Here is a 20,048-nt window from a genome sequence, read left to right on the forward strand (position 1 = left end):
ATGTTTAGATTCAACAAGCAGTAATCATACGTGGGTGCAACTGGTGAAATGGAATCCATCGTATTAAAAGGACTTTGTTCTAAAACATTTACATGTGACAAATATGCAAAAAAAAAAAAAAAAGATATTGTTGGGGGGGGGGAATACTTTTCAGAATCACAATCAGAAATACTCAGAAATTGCTAAAGAGCACACTATTTTAGTTATACCTCTGACCTTAAGTATTGTACGTACCAGTATGCACTTTGGAATCCTTGGGCAGGATGTTTCAGGACCTGGCTGAAAACTAAAGGACAGAATGTTTGCAGTAAGAGCCCAGAGATCTGGAACAACCTGCCACAGGAAATCAGTTCCACTGAATTTTTCAAATCTCTTCCTGAAACCAAATTTGACTGGAGAGACTTTCCTGATTTTGAGTGCTGCTTGCTATGTTTTCATCTGTCTCATAAATTGTGATGACTTCATGACTTGTTTATTTTATTTTGCTGCCTTGTGAAGCAAAGGGCTTTACAAATCAAGCTATTACGACACTTAAGCTAAAGGATGTGTAGAGGTCAAGTAATGTTTGTGTAATATTCCAAGGGTCATTTCAGAACTGGAGGACATTTGGGCTTCAAATTTTTTGAAAAATTAACCTTCTTTACAATTTTCTGCTACATATTTATCAATAATATGTAATAAACTATCAAAGGCTTGACTGGCTCAGCTAACACATCAATGGTACAATTTTTATTCCATGTTTTATTGTTTGCTAATCCTACACTAATCACAGTAACAGTGTTGCTAATCCATGCTAATGTTAGCTTTTTCTCAGGAGAGGAAGCTAGATATTTAGCTAGCTGTTACTGCTGACCAAGAGGACAAATGTACTGATAGAAAACAGCAAAAAAATAAATAAAATAAAAAATGTAAAGAATTTGTGTTATCCTGATATGCATAACAGGGTTGTATGAGGTAGAGTGAGACATTCAGTCAAAGCTGACAATGTTATAAAAATATGAAGTATAGAAAGGACATTGCTCTACCCATTCTTTTGGAAAACTGATGAGAATTCCAGTGCATAGTGCGATTCACTGTTTTCTACTACCAGCTCAAAAGGTTACGGTAACAGGGTTGCATGCATGTTGTGGGACACACGTTCCATGCACAGTTATTGAAAATATCATGTTGATTTAAAAAAAAAAGTTCCCATAATTACAAGAGACATCAATGAGAAAATAATTCCAGAAAATGGAGATTTAGGTTTCATTTGAACTGTTTTATCTGAGATTCAATTTGGTCATCAGGGGGGTGGCACAACAGAAAAATGGAATTTTACAGGGAATTCCAGACTTTTTAGGTATTTTAGAAAATATATTCAAACATTATTTATTTTTTTAAATTTGGTCTCAGGACTAGTAAATTTACACAACTGCGTGTTTTAGTATTTTCAACATGGATTATTTGAAATTTAACGGGTTGGATGTAAAATTTCCTCCAATTCTGGAATGACCCCTCACATACTTTTCATTAACAGGCTAAATAAAATGCAACATCTTTATAAAAACAACAGTTAAAAATAAACAGAATCATCAGTGGACATTGAATGCACCCCAATTTGTAGAATGATCACCTGACTGTAGGTCTTATGTGTGCTTTCTGCAGTCCACCTGTAACATGTAACTGTGCGATAGAAATCCTCCCATAACATGCGGATTTGCCTCTAACTTAATGGAGTTTGAGCTCTATATGTTGTGTGTCAGTGGCGGGTGGTTGAGGAGGACTGAAGCCCTGCAGCTGTCTGGCTCCGGCCCTGGATCCTCCAGCTTGGGCCAGAGCCGAGCAGCAGTGGGAGGCGGAGAGGCGCTGCCACACGGTCCGCTTCTTCTCTCTTGCCTCCGGGACATCCAGTCATCCACCCGGAGAGCGAAACATTCCATCTCTCCTACTGACAGTGCTAGAGAATGTGAAAGACAACAAGGCCTTCGACGAGCTGCTGGCGCTGTAGTTCTGCGGGGAAATTTAACGAGGGACGCTCAGTAACTTTACAAAGTCCAGGCGGATACCAACGATGAGCAGACTGTGCCTCCCTCTCAGCGGTAAATATTATTAACGTTTCATCAGAATTCTTCATGTGCCTGAAATGAGCTCTTCAACCGTGGTCTTATTAGTCTGTTTCGTTTAAACAGTCACACGCGGTAACAAATAGATAGGAAAGCAAAGAGAACTTGATTGTATCTTCTCTCGTTGCAGTTGTGTTACTGTGCGGATTAGTCCGGCCTCAGCAGCTGCTGCTGCCCGGCTCCTGCAACTTCGAGATGGGCACCTGTGGTTACATATCGGACCCAAACTATGGCAGATGGAGCATAAATGAAGAAGGTACAGTGTAACGTCTCATATCATACCATTCAAATATGCCATGGAGGACTACTTAATTAAATGGTCTGTCAGTGGTCTGGTGTAGAAACATGCTACAGGAGATTCAATGATTGGCATCAGTGGCCTAAGTTGGAGTAAAATGACTCTTTGTAACTGGAAGAAAACTCTGACAGAACCAGGCTCATGGATGGTGATCATCTGCCTCAACCAGTTGGTTGATGGGGAAGGAAAGCTAGAATGGGATAGAGAGAAACTGACAGAATAGTAAATGCTGGGAGGTTGATGGGACCCATTAACTGCAGATCAAAAACATGCAAATCTTGCAGATGATGAAGTATCTGGTCTGGTGTGGGTTCTGGTGGTTATTGACCATAGAGTGAACTTTTAACTAACAGGTGGTTCTGGTGGTTGTTGACCATAGAGTGAACTTTTAACTAACAGATGGTAGTAAGTACTGAGAATGTGTTTTCAGGCTCCAGAAATCCTATGCTGTGTTGACTTTGGGGTCCACTGTTAACCTATAGCTGATTTGTGACCAACAATGACAAAACAAAATTACTATAGTTTGGGGTTGGTGCAGATCTGCAAAATAGATAACAAAGCACACATTTCTTCACCTGCTCTGTTTTCTGTTCTAAAAACTGTGGTGGCATAGTACTTCCTAATGTTTGGTTTTAACAGAGCAAGTATTATTTGACGCCTCGCACCCTAGTCGTTTCTAGCTTCAACCCAACTGAATAGGTGGCTGTGAAATTACATCTGTCTCAAAATCTGTCTCTCCCTGCACAACTGAGGTCAGTGCTCTTGAACCTTTCAGTAGATTATGAACTTACACTTTGTGTTTCAGAATGTGGGTTCTGTACAGGAAACATTTTGGATTCCAACTTTTATCTCTTACAAGCATCATCAGCCCAGACCACCATTTTTATCCCATCTGTGCAGACATAACACCAGAATTGAAACAGACAAGGTTTAAAATGCTTCAAAGACCAGGTCATAGAAGACTGCCTTGCTTCCTTCAGTTATTTCTCTCAGAAAGTAAACCTGGGGCCCAAGGGACTACTTTAAGGTGCTGGTGCACTTTGCTTCTTTTTGTTTATTATCAAGGCTGAAATGTGCCCCTTTAACCAAAATTTAAGCAGTAGGATGAGGACAGGGGCCCCTGTGTTCATATTTGGAATGGAGTAAGTCACAATATACAGATATTGGGTAGTTGATACACAATGGTGTATCACAAGTCAACCTAAATTATGTCTTCAGGTTGCAGTTTGCTAATTCAGTACATCCTCCATATTTACTGATTGTCTTGATACATTCAGTTTAATAGTACAACACAGTAATTATGTATTCACCATTCTGCTGCTCTCCTTATATCTTTCCAAGACAAATACCTCTTCTTTCAACAGTCATTTTTGAATATGTTTTTATTGCTGTTGATTATGAATAGCAATCTATTTGAATTCTATTCTTAGAGATAGAAACACTGTTAGAAAGTTCCAATGTCAATCCCGCTTAAGAGATTTATGCTGCTTTTTGTGCTATTTTTTTTTTTTCCTTGAACGGTGCTCTATTGGAATTTAGGACACATGCTGATGAGTGACGAATATATGAATGAAATGATGAATATTTCAACAGCTATAAAAGCAACAAGACTCAAAACTTGGAAGAAGGGTTTTCCATTCTTTTTTAAAGTTTATTTTGGGCCTTTTTGCCTGTATCATAGTGCACAGTGGCGAGAGAGACAGGAAACGTGGGGAGAAGAGTGGGGGAAAGACATGCAGTAAATGACCGCTGCATTGGGACTATAGCCCCTGTTTATAGGTCGCCTGCTCAACTTGTTGAACTACAGGGGCGCCTGGCTTTCCCATTCTTGAGTAGTCAAACATGACTTAATTGTTTTGCAAAATGCTTTGGCTAGTATCTTAGTAACCATGACGGTTGGAAGATAATCAAATCAAATCAAATCAAATCAAACTTTATTTATAGAGCTCTTTTCATACAGTTAAAAATGCAACGCAAAGTGCTTTACAACAGTAAAAACATTAAAAACAAGAAAACCCATCCCTCCCTCGCTCCATATATACATATATGCACGCACACGTACACATACACACACACACACACACACACACACACACACACCCATACATACACAGACACACACTCCCACCACTGACAGTAGGGAGACATGGCATGGCACTGCTGATTGTGGAAAACGCCTCCAATTGATAACCTCTGTGTCTGTGGATTCAGTGGGTAATGCTGAAGAGAATGACCTAAGCGCTGGCCATTTTTGTGGCAAAAATTTGTAATTTTGCCAGACATGCTTTTGACTCCCTATTGTACGTACTTCATCCAGTCTATCAATAGAGGTCACTCCTACACCTATATGCTAAAGGCAAGGAACATAGTTCCACTTGCAAAATGTCAAGCAGGCCTTGTCTCTTTCAGATGGTACAAGCTCGTTAATGTCTCTTAAAGTTCTGACTTCTTTTAAAGCGTAAACTTATCAGGAGATGCTACTGTCTACATTAATATTTCAGATTGCCAATATTATTTAGTGTTTTTCGACACTGGGTCACACCAAGGACCATATTCAAAAGATGGGCATACACTCTGAAGATTCAAGCTAACACAAAAATGTCTTAATCCTGCTTTCTTTGTAATGTTAAACAAATACATAGTCTCAGTTTTTGGTGTCAAGTCACTTTCAATCCAGCATAATGTTAATTTTGTAAATTATAGTTCCATTTAGAGTAATTTACATGATAAAGTCGAGTATATTAGGGTGGGGCTTCTTTTTGATTGAAAGGACCATATTGTCATGCATAGTGTTCCTGAGTTCTCAGACAGATCCACCACTTACCTGTCACAAAATGTTTCAAAAGACCAAGATTGCGATGTCCAACTCAATAGGTGACACTATGGTCACTACGCCCATCTGTAGAATGTAGTCTCTGGTTGTGGTGTACATTTCGAGCTTTCACAGTGGGAGTGTGTCACTCTTTCTGACTGGTCAGCTGTTCAGAGCTTCACCGCTAATAGTGTCCAGCTCTCAGATGCTGAAGCTTCTCGGTACTTTACTTTGGGTGCAGTGCCATAATGCAGTAATGGATGGAATAACTATTGAAAATGTTAACATACAAACTTTGTTTGAATGGCCATTGTACAGATTGTATTTCAACGTGATGAACAGTGCTGCCATATGGTAATTGATTGTGTTGATTCAACGTAGGAACTGTTCTTGGATCTGCACTGCCTCCTTTCTGTATTACACCTCTTCGTCCGTCTTTACAACCTTTCTTTTTGTCAGTTTTCCTTTTTAAGAAGCAAAAGCTTCCAAATGTTCAGCTATTTTGAACCTTCTGCTGAAGCAATGGCGGTTGGACGATTCACTTAGCATCTTCAGCTGCATTTCAGCTGTAAACAATCACACGCATTTCCTTTAGAAAATGCACTCTTCATTTATTAGTTAATTAAATTGTTGCACACAACTGTACAGCATTTCCAATACACTAGCTCTGTTTCTTCTTTTGTCTTGTTTTCAACTGGCTACTCTGCTGAGTGCATCAAGCCAAAGAGTGTCCCAGAGCAGCTCCCTCTGTTTATGATAATCTGTCAGCACAGTTTATGTTTCTGCTGTCAAGATAAGTGGTGGTACAGTAAATTGTGTGAATTGTGTGCCATCTCTCTCCAGCGAAGACTTCAGCTCTCAGTACTCACTGCAGCTAGTGCACTGCATATTCTCTCAGACACTGAAAACTGAGCTCTGCCCCAAACAGAAGTTTTGGCAGAGATCCAGTGTTGTGTTCACTAAACCACTAACCAAACTGAGATGGAATGGCCCAAAAACTCTGGCTCTCAGACAGCGATAGACTACACCCACTGGCAATAAATAGGCACATAAAAAAGGAGACAGGACCACGGTAATGTTTTCTGTTTGGTTGCTATGGCAATGTGGGCTTGAGCTGAGAAGACTGTACCAAAAAAAGAATGCACAGAAGACTGTGGTTAAAACCAGGATGGATGTCCTGGATGATTATATTCATTTAAAAGAGACGTCAGAGACCGACATGGTGTGCTGAAACAGGATAAACAGAAGGGATGGAGTGAAGTAGAGAGCCAATAGGGCCTCACTGCTGTCCCACAGACCACCATGACGAATACTCTATATCTGTTTCACTGGATATATAGAGCTTCACTCAGTTTATGATCATTTATGAACATCAGATATGTTGAAAACCTAATTGGAAAACATTTACTTATAATAGAACATTTTATGATTGGATCAAACCAGCTACAACGCCCATCAGCATGATGATGTTTTGGTCCACAAATATCAGTTTTCATTACTACATTATTACATGAACACTCAGTAAGTACCTTGATTAACGGGTACAGATTTACAAGCAGAGGTATGTCATCATCAGAAGAATCAAACCAAGCAAATACTTCTGCCCCCCCAAACAAAAAGGACTCCTGATGGCCTCTCATGGTAGCACTTTTTGCAAATTCCCACAAAAGAACTAGACTGTGCGTTGCGGCAGCCCCCAAAACCCTCTAAGCTTTTGTATTATAAGATAGATAGAAGGGGCCCCTTTTATGTTGACAAAATCTGACAGACAGACAGACAGACAGACAGACAGACAGACAGACATTTCTATAAAAGTGTCATAGCATCAAAGTGGGTATCAAAGTACCCAAACTGCATTTGTGGTAGTTCGTGGTACAGAGGGGGTTTACAGAACCACATTATGCCATGATGGCATGCACACACACACACACACACACACACACACACACACACACACACACACACACACACACACACACACACACACACACACACACACACACACACACACACACACACACACACACACACACATGCAGAGAGAGTGACAGAGAGAGAGAGAGAGAGAGAGAGAGAGAGAGAGAGAGAGAGAGAGACAAAGAAATAATACCAGCTAAAATGCTACTGAGCAACTCAACAACTGGTACTGATGCTCGTACATATTTCAATTCATGAATCAGACTTTGACATTGGTTCCTCTATTGCCAACCAGTGTGCTAGTAGAACTGCATGGTCTTGCCTTTTTAACTGGGCTTTTATCAGGACAGACCCTTTCACTTAAGATGATCTATAAAATGCTATGACATCCAAATTGCAGCATATCATTGAATTTTTAGAAGACCCTCCCTTGTCTACAATACATGTAGATTACTGATCAAACATTAAAAGAGGATGTTATATACACTACCAGTCAAAAGTGTGAACATACCTTCTCATTTAATGTTTTTTCTTTATTGTCATGACTATTTACATTGTAGATTCTCACTGAAGGTATGAAAACTATGAATGAACACATATGGAATTATACAGTAAACAAAAAAGCGTGAAATAAGTCAAAACATGTTTTATATGTTAGATTCTTCAAAGTAGCCACCCTTTTCTTTGATGACAGCCTTGCATACTCTTGGCATTCTCAATGAGCTTCATGAGGTCGTCACCTGAAATGGTTTTCACTTCACAGCTGTGCCCTGTCAAGGTTAATTTGTGGAATTTCTTCCCTTCTTAATGGGTTGGGACCATCAGTTGTGTTGTGCAGAAGTCAGGTTGGTACACAGTTGACAGCCCTTTTTGACAGCTGTTAGAATCCATATTATGGCAAGAACTAATCAGCTAAGTAACGACAAATGACAGTCCATCATTACTTTGAGAACTGAAGGTCAGTCAGTCTGGAAAATTGCAAACACTTTGAATGTATCCTAAATGAAGTCGCAAAAACCATCAAGTGCTACAACAAAACTGGCTCACATGAAGACCGCCCCAGGAAAGGAAGACCAAGAGTCACCTCTGCTGCTGAGGATAAGTTCATCCGAGTCACTAGCCTCAGAAATCACAAGTTAACAGCACCTCAGATTAGAGCCCAGATAAATACAGAGTTCTAGTAGCAGACACATCTCTACATTAACTGTTCAGAGGAGACTCCGAAAATTAGGCCTTTATAATCAAATAGCTGCTAAGAAACCACTACTAAAGAAAAGCAACAAGTAGAAGAGATTAGTTTGGGCCAAGAAACACAAGGAGTGGACATTAGACCAGTGGAGATCTGGGCTTTGGTCTGAATCCAAATTTCAGATCTTTGGTTCCACACGCTGTGTCTTTTTGCGACGCAGAAAAGGTGAACGGATGGTTTCTACATGCATGGTTTCCACCGTAAAGCATGGAAGAGGAGGTATGATGGTGTGGGGGTGCTTTGCTGGTTACACTGTTGAGGATTTACTCACAATTGAAGGCAGACTGAACCAGCTTGGCTACCACAGCATCCTGCAGCGACCATCTGGTTTGCGTTTAGTTGGACCATTATTATTTTTCGACAGGACAATGACCCCAAACACACCTCCAGACTGTGTAAGGGCTTTTTGACCAAGAAGGAGAGTGATGGAGTGCTGCTTCAGATGACCTGGCCTTGACCTGACTCTGACCACAGTCACCTGACCTAAACCCAATCCAGATGATCTGGGATGAGATGGACCGTGCAGAGTGAAGGCAAAAGGGCCAACAAGTGCTCAGCATCTCTGGGAACTCCTTCAAGACTGTTGGAAAACCATTTCAGGTGACTACCTCATGAAGTTCATCGAGACAATGCCAAAGGTGTGCAAAGCAGTAATCAAAGCAAAGGGTGGCTGTTTTGAAGAATCTAAAATATAAAACATGTTTTGACTTATTTCATACTTTTTTGTTTTCTACTTCATTCCATATGTGTTCATTCATAGTTTTGATGCCTTCAGTTAGAATCTACCATGTACATAGTCATGAAAACAAAGGACAACCATTAAATCGGAAGGTGTGTCCAAACTTTTGACTGGTAGTGTATGTCCATTTAAATGCTACTTCAGTTTAAATCAAATTTACGGAAATATCCTGCCAGCAGAAAAATGCTCTAAAAATTTGTGGGTCAGTGAAATGGTTTGCTATCAGCTTAAGTATAGTAACCTGTCAGATTGGAGAAAGTCAGTTGACACAACTTTGTAAGGCTTTGTAGTGACAATCATGTCACAGTTGAGGTGACAAAGGTTTAATTAAAAAAAAAAAAAAAAAAAGCCAAAAACATCTCTTTTTGATCCATGATGTGTTTCCTGATGTCTCATTGGCCCTTGGTCACGCACCTGTTTTAGGGTTGTGGTCCTATTTCAGGCGAACAAAACTGAATGTTATTCACTGTCTGTAGCAAGGATGTCATCCTTTTCTGTGTGAAGACTCTCTCAGCCCCAAAAACATGAACTCTGATTATTATTACGTTCAAACTGTCTTTAGGTGAAGTTAGGTGTGAGTTCTTCAGTTGCATTATGTCATCATTTACTTTTTTTTTTAAAAAATCTGAATGTATTCAGGACAAGCTATGTCTACATTTTTTTCTGCCTGTATAGTATTGAATGGTAGAATGAAGTTCTGCCACCCACCTAAATACTTGCTGCTTGAGAGGAGACATGTTAGGCAGCCATTATCACTAAGTGTAGTGAATATAAGGGCATAATACAAATGACCCCTTGACTTTATGTGTATAGTAATGTTTATGACTGATTTACCATAGTAACACTAACTTTTTTTTTCTGGTGTATGCAGTGTTCTCACTGAGTAGGCTATATCATAAATTTTTCCTTCCTACTGTTTGTAGAAAGTGCTCCAAAATCCTGTGATTGCAAGCATGACCAAATAAGAATCACCTATTCACCTATTATGCGTGTCTTTGACCTGTGAGAGGACACAGGAACATCCTGGAGAAAACCAAAAAAACGTTTTTTTTGGTATGTTTTTTTGTTGTAAATGTAACTATTATTTTGATCTTTTGTAACAGTTATGCGTTAAATATACTATTTTTGAAATGTTTTTTTAAAGTTTATATGATTTATACAAATCATCTTGCAACCATTAGTGATCTATAGAAAGTTGTAGATGCCAGTGAAGCAGAGGGTGAGTCAGACTTCTGTATCCACTCCCGAGCAATTAGTTTTGACAAATTTTCAATTTTGCTTTTGAAGAATGAAGCACACTCAGCGCAACATTTTCTGATTGAATAAGATGACTAGTTTTGACACCTGGGATCCCACACTGTCATCAGGTTGTTTATTGCCTAACACCATCTTATTCACTAACACTGAAGGAGCTAGTTAAGCCAGTCAACATTTAGAGTACATCACTGAACATTTTCATTTTAAAATGGTGTTTAAAAACAAAAGCAATTCCCATCCAGACAAGCATTTTAGATCAGTTACAGAAATAACCTCAGTGCATGCAAAGATGCCGAAAGGCAGATATCACATGACCTTTCATGTACACTAGGCATGCAGGTGTCAAAGTAAACATGAATCAAGTGGATAGTTGCGTAGTAAAAAATACTATGATGGAAGAACAGCAATGACGAAAACTAAATGAGTAAGTGAAACCTTCAAAAGGTTCCTCAGTTGTTTGCAGCTGCATAGTTTTCAGAAAGGTTTTAAATTACGCAGGTTTTGCAGTAAACCGATTTAAAAATGAAAGAACAGTGGTTTGTTCCTTTACGACGCTTCAATAGTATTTATCAGATAGCAGGTTCCACTCTTTCAGTGGATAAAATTAGCTAATTATAGGCAAGGGCTGAAAGGGACATCCAGTCACATCAATCGGCTGATCAGTGCTGTATTGCATTGTATATTCTGCATAAATTGATAAATGTTGAACTGCGTCTGCCCTGTCCTCACTGCTCTTTTCTATCTTACTGTGTATTCAAAACACTGCTCAGTTTTCCCGCTACTGCTATGATTCTTGATTAACTTCATTTGACCAAAGAAGGGATTATGCCTCCCCTCCCCAACCTGACTTAGAACTAAGTGTGCTTAAACCAGCTCTCCATAAATGCTGTTTATATGCACTAAATTGCCTCTCTTTTTTCAGACCTGGGAACACTGGCAAAATAACTCTTAGCTGTGCTTGAAAGATAAGATGGAGACTATGTGAAGATTTCTATTTTATGACATGGTTTAAGAAAAACCTTCTGCTCTTGAATGGGGCCAAGACTAATGAGATGGTTGTGGACATCCGAAGGACCAAGACCAAGTTAAGCACCATCTTCATTCTTGGAGGTGAGGTGGAGTTAGTGAAGGGAAACAATAGCTTTGGAGTTCACCTTGACAACATTGGGCTGGAAATGTAAGATAGAGACTTTCTTCAGACATGGACAGAATAAACTCTGTCTATTTTAGGAGTCTACTCAGTGCACTGAGAGCTAACATTAAAGGAAAAGGGCCGGCTCATCAGTAACTAGGGAAATATTGGTCACCAAAACCTCAGTTCATACCCCAAAGTGACTGCAACTCTCTGCCTTCCTCTGCTGGCAAAATCAGTCCCTACCTTGCACTAGAGCTCATTGACTCCGGAGGAGAGGAGAGTTTCATGGACAGCAGTCTGGCCCCCCAGCTACAAATCCCAACTGAGCCATTATCATCACCACTCGAACCCAGAGTACTGAATGGACTCCACCTAGCCCAAGTAAGCTGTAAGACCATATTTGTTTACCTCATTTTAGCCAATAACCACCTGGAAACCATCAGCTTTCATGCTATGGACAACTCCAACTCCCCTCTAGTTCTTGAGTTTGAATGGGTCATCTCCTGCTGGTAATGGATTATTCGTGGACAGAAAAGATGGCTCCTTTTGTCCCTGCATAGATTTCTGTGGCCTGAACAACATCTCTGTTAATAATGACTACCCAGGCCTTTTCAACAGCTCAGCTTTCACTTTTTGTTACATAGAGCCACCACATTCCCTATGTTGGGCCTGCAAAATGCTTACAATCTCATTTGGATCGAAGATGGAGACAAATGGAAAACAGACTTCAGTACTCCCATTGGACACTTTGAATACCTGGTTATGACCTTTGGACTCACTAATAGCCCCTGCAGTCTTCCAGAACCTAATCAATGATGTGCTCCGTGATATAGTCAACCATTTTGCCTTTGCTTATTTGGATGACATTCTGATCTTCTCCTGCTCCCCCGGAGAACACTTATTCCCCACCCATCAAGTGCTGGAACGACTCCTCAAGAACAAGCTCTTCATCAACCCAAAGAAATTCGAATTCCATGTCTCCACAATGTCCTTTCTGGGCTACATTATCTCCAAGGGGGAGGTGAATGGATCCTGCACATCTCACCGCTGTCAAGGAAAGGTTGCAGCCTGAGAACCGTAAGCAACTGCAAAATTTCAGTTGCAACACTTCTACCGTTGTTTCATCAGAGATTATAGTAAAATCACCACTCCTCTGACTGCCCTGAACTCCACCTCTGACCCTTCCTTTGGACCTCAGAGACCCACAAAGCCTTTTAGGACCTCAAGCTCCATTTAGTCTCTGCTATCATCCTTGTCCAACCAGACCCTTGCCTCCAGTTCATTGTGAAATTCGATGCCTTCGACACTGGAGTGGCAACAGTTCTGTCCCAGCGATTACAGAGCAATAACAAACTTCACCCCTGCACCTTCTTCTCCAGGAATCTCCCCCAGCAGAACTCAATTGTGACATTGGGAACTGAGAGTTGTTAGCTGTCAAGCTTGCTCTGGAGGAGTGGAGACACTGGCTGCATTCAAACTGCCAAGAGGCTAAACTCTTGCCAAGTTCGGTGGGCTCTATTCTTTGGAATATTCAACTTCACTTTAACATACTGACCTGGTTCATAACATTAAACCTGATACCTTCTTTGTACAGTTCTCAGTCAAAGACACCTCCAGATAGTCAGAGACCATCCTTCCTACAACCAATTTTGCTCCTCCCTCACCTCCTCCCTCATTCCATTTCCCAGGTGAGCCTGGGAAATGGAGTTGCTGGTCTGACAAGCTCACTCTCAGCAACCAGACCCTGGTAACCTCTGTAGCATTGTGTTGTGTCACACATTCAGTTCCAACACGTAGTTTGAGGAACTGCCTGCATTCTCAAGGATTTAAGCTTAGGTAGTGCATGGCTTTCGTACTGGCTGTCTGGACCTCACAGAGGACACAAGCATTTTCAGCAATGGGACTTGGATGTGGTATGCACATCACATCTGTCATTGGGTAGTGAGTCAATCTGTTTGCTGCATCTTTGCGTTGCAATTCAGTCTGCTGATAAATTCAGGGTACCCAGGTTTTAGGCTGTGTGCTAAGAAATAATTAAACTGGTTTACAAAGGGGTTCTTCGTTGTTTTGTCTGAAAGGTAGAGTGACACTAAGAAGGCTGTCTAATACAACACAGTGACGTGATTGGCTGTGGTGTTGTGTGGTAGCAGGCACCTTGTAATGTAACTTGGTCAGTACATTAGCCTAGCCTAATGATGTGGTAGCTTGCACAATGAGGACCAGCTTCCTATGGAAGAGGGCGAGGTACAGGACCATCTAGTGTCTCTAGTGGTAAGTTTGCTTACCAAAAGTAAACATACACGAACTGAAATGCAGGACAGTAACAGTCAGGAGAGTGTCTCCTAAATTGACTCAAATTGGAACATGTAGCAATAACAGATATATAACTTGATCTAAGGCTGTATTTCTTACTCAAGCTGGAATGCATGGCAGTAACAGCAAGGTTCAAGCTCTCCATGTATCACAGAGCTGGTGGCACACTGTGGCTCACTTAAAGAGAGCACTTGAGTTAACTGTTAGTTTTTACAGCCTGACTAGTTTGCATTGAATATGTGGTATTAAAATGCTGAATCAAAATTTTAGCCACAGAGTAAGTTCAACTTTGAATAGCTAGCAGTAAGGGCAGACTCTTAAAGGAACACAATAAGAGCTTAAGATTGTGGTCATCAGTAAACCAAATGTCTCAAATATAACAAATAGAATAATAGGGCAGCCAACTGTGTACCAACCTGACTTCTGCACAGCACAATTAATGGTTCCAACTAACCAGTTATTGAAGAAAATAACAAAACACACAATATTTACAAAATAATCTCACTTCATGTACTTACAAGAGGGGCAAAGAGTGTGTGTATGTGTATGCATGTGTTGGGAGCACACCAAAGACAATGTGTGTGTCTATTTGTTCTGTTTTCATCACATGCTCAGGCATGAACCCACAAGTTAGACCAGAACAGAGGAGACTGAAGCGGTAGGTTTGAGTGCCCTCTCCGTGTGTGGGTTTGTGTTGAGGCCAAATTTCAGACGATTACGTTGCCAGGTTAGAAAAGAGGACTTTTGTGGGCGCCCCTGTAGCCCAACCGTTCGAGCAGGCGACCCATAAACAGGGGCTATAATCCCAGACGCAGCGGTTCCCCCTACTCTTCTCCCCACATTTCCTGTCCCTCTCCATTGTGCACTATGGCCAAAAAATAACTTTAAAAAAAGACAAGAGGATGTTCGTTTGTGTGCAGGAACCTATGTCTGCTTGGAACCTAATTACTGACTTTACCATGCAGAGCCAATTGCAAGATACATCTCTATAATTCGGACAATACAGTATATGCACATTAATTCAAGCAATGCTTTTCTTAGCCACGTTCACAGTTATGCTACACTTGTCCTGTCAGGTCTGGAAACCGAGGTGCAGACAGATCAGACATAGACAGATGATGACTGAAAGGGTTTATTTAACAGAAGAATGAAACTGGAACAGTTACAGAATACGGAAACTAAACTGAGAGGAAAACAGAATGGGTAAACCAGACTTAATTCAAAAAAGGGGCAAAATTATAGAAACCAATGAAAACCTCTAAACTAACAACAAAGGGGAAACCTAAGGAAAATTAATTTGAATAAACCAAGCTCAACTAACGAAGTGGGGAGTCTCAGGACAGAGAACTAAAGTAAAGGGGTTAGTGTGAGGCCAGTGCAAGGTGGTCAGGCAGGAGACGGGGTATGAATAGCTATGGTATGAATAGCTATGGTCTGGCATGTGTGGATGAATAAATCGGACTTTTATGGCTCATGATGATTGTGCACAGGTGAGAGAGGGAGCGTGAGGGCAAGCATGGTCGAGTGAGAGGAAGAGAGAGAGAGAGAAAGAGTGGGAGAGAAACGGATAGAGAAAGAGGGAGCCATGAAGCGAGGATCCTGACAACACTGTCCTTGTTAACCGGTGACTCCGTCGATACGATCACTGGTGTGCTGGCTTGGAAGAGTTGAAGCACTGAAGATGAATGGCAGTCTTTGCTGTAGACGTTTTTGATGCCGCAGGTCGGAGGAAACAGTTACTCCTCTGTTCGCAGCAGAATTAGTGGCTTGGCGCTGATGTGCTATATTGCTTCTGTTGCTTGTGCAGATTTCTGTCATAGCTGCTGTTCTAACTGAATTCTGTTACACTCAGCTAGTGGTGTGTTCCTGCTAATAAGGGATCTCCAGACATGCTCTCATGTTGCTGCTGGAGGAAAAGAGCTGACTCTTACTCTCAAAGATGAACCAGCCAGGCAAAGTTGTTACAAAGTTCAAATTAATGCATTGCTGTTGCAGTAAAAATGTTTGCCATTTTCAGACAATCAAACAGTCACACAAGCAAGAAGTAAAAATACATTGCCATATTAGCTCATCTTATGGCATTTTGGAATATCTAAAGTCTCATTGAGGCTCAGTGGTTGGTACTGTCATGGCAGAGCATCAGGGTCATGGGTCTGAATCCCCTATTGGCTGGTGTGGTTTTTGCCTCCTCTCTCTCTTTGTTGCTCTGAATTGTACATAAATATGATATATCTTCATTTTGTTGTCGCAGGGCATTTGATAACAGTGGACTCCATCTACTTAGAAGACCAGGAGCAGGCAATTCTTGTCAGTCCAGTTCTGGATCAGCGGGACTGGAGCTGTGTGAGGCTGGTGTATCAGATCACTGGACGTGGTTCCCTGCAGCTACACTCAAGACCAGACAGTGATAACTTTGACTACCGGCTCTGGACTGCCAACAAATCCTCTGACAGCTGGCTCATTGCTAGTGTGGACCTACCAAACACCACCATCCCCTACCAGGTAGGGATGGATGTAAAGACCATAATTAGAGTGGTGTCAATTGCTGTTGTTGTCAGTCCTCATACACATTGGTAAATTATTAACATTTTATGAAAATAATTGTAAACAGACATAAAAGGGCAGATCAATGTTTTGTACATTTAACCCATTTAACCCCATGCTCTTTCATAAGAATTATCTGGGATTTAAAAGGTAAAAGGTAGCTCTTCTTTGGCTATATTATAAACAGACTTTTATTCTTATTTTTCCTAATTTTAAACTGCTTTGCTTTTTCAGCTGTCCTATGCTGTGGAAAAGTAGGCTGCTTTGCTAGCCACCCAGTGTTTCTTTGAGACATTGTGCTTTTTTAACATTTCACTTCACGTCATTTCACATCAGCAGAAGCAGGGATCCAACCATGCTTTGGCCAAAGTCTTTGCAATGAATGCAGTGCATAATGTTGGCTGTTTTATCATATTTCAGTGTTTCCCACAGGTTGACAATATAGTTGTGGTGGTTTGTAGCTTGGTGTGTTTGATGTGCATGTAGGGGCTCATGCAGTTCAGAGGAAAAGTGTAATCTAGGGTGATTTGTGAAGCTACAATCTACCGATGTCCCGTAAGTCCCTCACATGAATTAGTAGATGCTACTAGGTGGCTGTGCACCGAGAAGTCTTTAGTCCGTCCTTTGTAACAGGAGTGTTCAGTCTCCTTATTTACTTCTGCATGCCTTCTTTTCATCTACTGAATGCTGCCATCATTCAGGGTGCTCTTTTTTATATGCAGGAGTAACTAGGAATAATGTGTCGTAAACACAGTCCAATAGAAAAGGATAGGATAGGACAAGTGTGTTTTGCACTTGCGATCCAGCATAGCTATTACACATTTTGATGTGAGACTGTGTCATTCAGCCTTTGTGAAAACTGCATCTTGAGCAGATTTTTCTGATAACAGACGCCCAATGTTTCTGGTTCTTCAAACATGGTGGAATGTGCCAACAACTTCCTACTGTCATTTCTGAGTTCAGATTCCATGGTTCTATAGTTGCTGAAATTATCATTTGAGATTCCTTATAAATTTTGCTGCCTTCCTTATTGTTAACCAGAGTATTAACCTCTTTGATTACAGTCTTCTCTGGAAAGAACACTTCTTGAAACAGTAGATGGAACTTGAGAAAAAATGAATGGTGTTGCATATTAACTTAAAGCTCTGTTAGGGAACTGTCACAGTGGGTGCTGTAACCCAGGTTCGGACACAGCAGCAGGTGGAGACAAGTGGACTACACAATCAAAGGTTTATTTCACGAAGAAAGTTAACACAAACCAATATAGATTGGGGAGACAAGGCTGGGAGGGAAACGGAATATGTTTAAACCAAAACTAATTCAGAAACTACAAAAATCAAGAACAACCCTACGTCAATAATAGGAGGAAATCTAAGGAAAACTAGTATGAATAAACTAAAGGTACACTAACAAAGCAGGGATACTCATGAGAGGAAACTAAACTAAAGGGAGTGGGCAGGCTCAGGGGATTGGGGTCCGGCGAGATGAGTCAGGCCTGGCGAAGGTTGAATTTGCATGTTCTCCCTGTGCATGCGTGGGTTTTCACCTTGGTTCTCTGGCTTCCTCCCACAGTTCAAAGACACACTGAGGTTGATTAGTGATTCTAAATAGTCTATAGGTGTGAATGTGAGTGTGCTCATTGTCTGGCCTTCTGATGGGCTGTGACCTGTCCAGTGTGTCCAACTACCTTCCCCCTGAGTCAGCTGGGATAGGCGTGTCTGAAACACAGCTCTAGCCTTACTGCAGCAGTGCATTATCAGGGGTTGGCCTGTTGGTTTTAGCTGTCTCAGTTTGATAGTAAGTCTCTTTTTTTCTCAACAGATTTTGCTGGAAGGTCGGCCTGAACAGGGCTCTGAGAACAGCGTGGCCATCTTTGAAATCCACATTGTTCCTGGTTACTGCATAGGTAGGTCAAGTGAGATATTTCACCTCTGTGCTACTGTATATCTGATTTGAAATGGTTGTATTCTTACAAAATACATATGATATGGGTAATAATAATGGTCATACTTGTCATTCCTGTTATCAGAGTGTAATTTTGAGGAACATCACCTGTGTGGCTACAGTAATAGCTGGAATCCAAATGTCAACTGGTATGTTGGTGGGAGTGTGGCTAGAGAGTCTAACCTGCTTGAAAATCACACCAGCAATAACCAGAGAGGTACACACACACACACACACACACGCACACACACACACACCCACACACACACACACACACACACACACACACACACACACACACACACACACACACACACACACACACACACACACACACACACACACACAGTTTTTTGTTTCCGTCACACCAGCAGAGGCATCAGCCAAAATAGTTTTACTGAAGCCATTAAATAATAGTTGGGTCATTTCGCCTCAATTCACCAAATTCCCCGCGCCTAAATAAATTAGTCAAATTGAAGACGGTCAAGCGTGAACCTTTTTAAAAATGCAGTGAACTGAGGTGGAATGACCCAGATAGTAATGGAGGAGAGTGATAACTGACATTTGCTGTAAAAATTAAAATCTTAGTGTTAATAATTTTTGCTCTAAAGCAGTTGGACAGATGCAGGCCTAACTTGTGCTTTCCTTTTTTTTGTTTCATTTTAGATGTTCGCTTTGATTTTGCTCATGAATTTAATGGAAAAATGGTGACAAATGCAATCTAGTTCAAAGCAGCCTAGCAAACATTTAAATTTTGTTAATATAGACATTGTTAGATCAGGTAGATTCTTCACAGTTCAAACATTTAGTTCATTTTGTATAAACCATGATTATACTAACATAGTAAACAGAAGAGACAAAGGACTGGTGACAGTCTACCTTTGAAGGGGTTGTGAAACCAGGTTCTCATTCCTCCATTGTTTATATTCGTTTAGTCCATAAAGGTCCGAGTGCTAAAAAATAATGAAAAGGGTTAAATGATTTGTGCTTATATAGCATCTTTTAACCTGAGCTAAAACCATTTTTTAACCATTTACACACACATACTCATATACCAACCATAACAAAGCTACCATGCAAGGTGCTTGTCTATCACTGGGACCAACTTAGGATTTAAGTGACTTGACTAAGGACACTTCAGCACATGAAAGGATTACAATGTTATTTGTTTGTCAAAAGCAAACAAATTATTATTAACAGATAGCAAGAAAGAGAACATAGACACGGGGCAACTCAGTGAGGCCGGAAACCGCAGATCAATAATGTGCAGTTCAGAACCCAGAAATACCAGCAGGTAGGTACAAAGATAGAGAGAGAGAGGAGAGGACAAAAGGATCATAACACAAAGGGGTTAATAACTTGCAACAGTGCATGTACATGTGTGAAGTGCACAGTAAAACATGAAAATGAAAACGATACCCAAGGATAGAGCATCCTGGCATGATTAGAAACAGGTAAAACAATATAACTAAAATCAAAAGACAAGTAAAAGATCAAGATAGGAATCTGAGTGAAAACCAAAAATAGGCCTTCAATTGATGCCAAGAAGTGGGGCAATTAAAAGAAAGAGTGTGGGTGAGAAAAATGGACATGACCAGGGCAGCCTTAGGATGAAAAGCAAGAGATAAAAGATGAGACTTTGACTTTGATGTGACATCACTAAAGGTAGGACAGGATTTAAAGATTTAAAGTGGAGTGGAAAACTGATCTAGAACCTGTTGCATAACTGAAAAAGCCC

At 40.7% G+C, this 20,048-nt stretch overlaps 1 protein-coding gene across 1 annotated transcript in view; it reads left to right on the forward strand.

Annotated features, from left to right (window-relative positions):
- The first annotated feature begins 1,814 nt into the window (after positions 1-1,814).
- The window catches only part of mamdc2a (MAM domain containing 2a), a 38,291-nt gene continuing 20,057 nt past the window's right edge, over positions 1,815-20,048 (forward strand). The window contains exons 1-5 of the mRNA XM_023286579.3: positions 1,815-2,078; positions 2,233-2,358; positions 16,074-16,324; positions 18,188-18,272; positions 18,396-18,527. Coding sequence (XP_023142347.1) covers positions 2,051-2,078; positions 2,233-2,358; positions 16,074-16,324; positions 18,188-18,272; positions 18,396-18,527 — 622 coding nt within the window. The 5' untranslated portion in view covers positions 1,815-2,050. The remainder of the gene's footprint in view (positions 2,079-2,232; positions 2,359-16,073; positions 16,325-18,187; positions 18,273-18,395; positions 18,528-20,048) is intronic.

The sequence above is a fragment of the Amphiprion ocellaris genome, chromosome 6 (genome assembly GCF_022539595.1).
Source record: "Amphiprion ocellaris isolate individual 3 ecotype Okinawa chromosome 6, ASM2253959v1, whole genome shotgun sequence".
Classification (NCBI taxonomy): Eukaryota; Metazoa; Chordata; class Actinopteri; family Pomacentridae; genus Amphiprion; species Amphiprion ocellaris.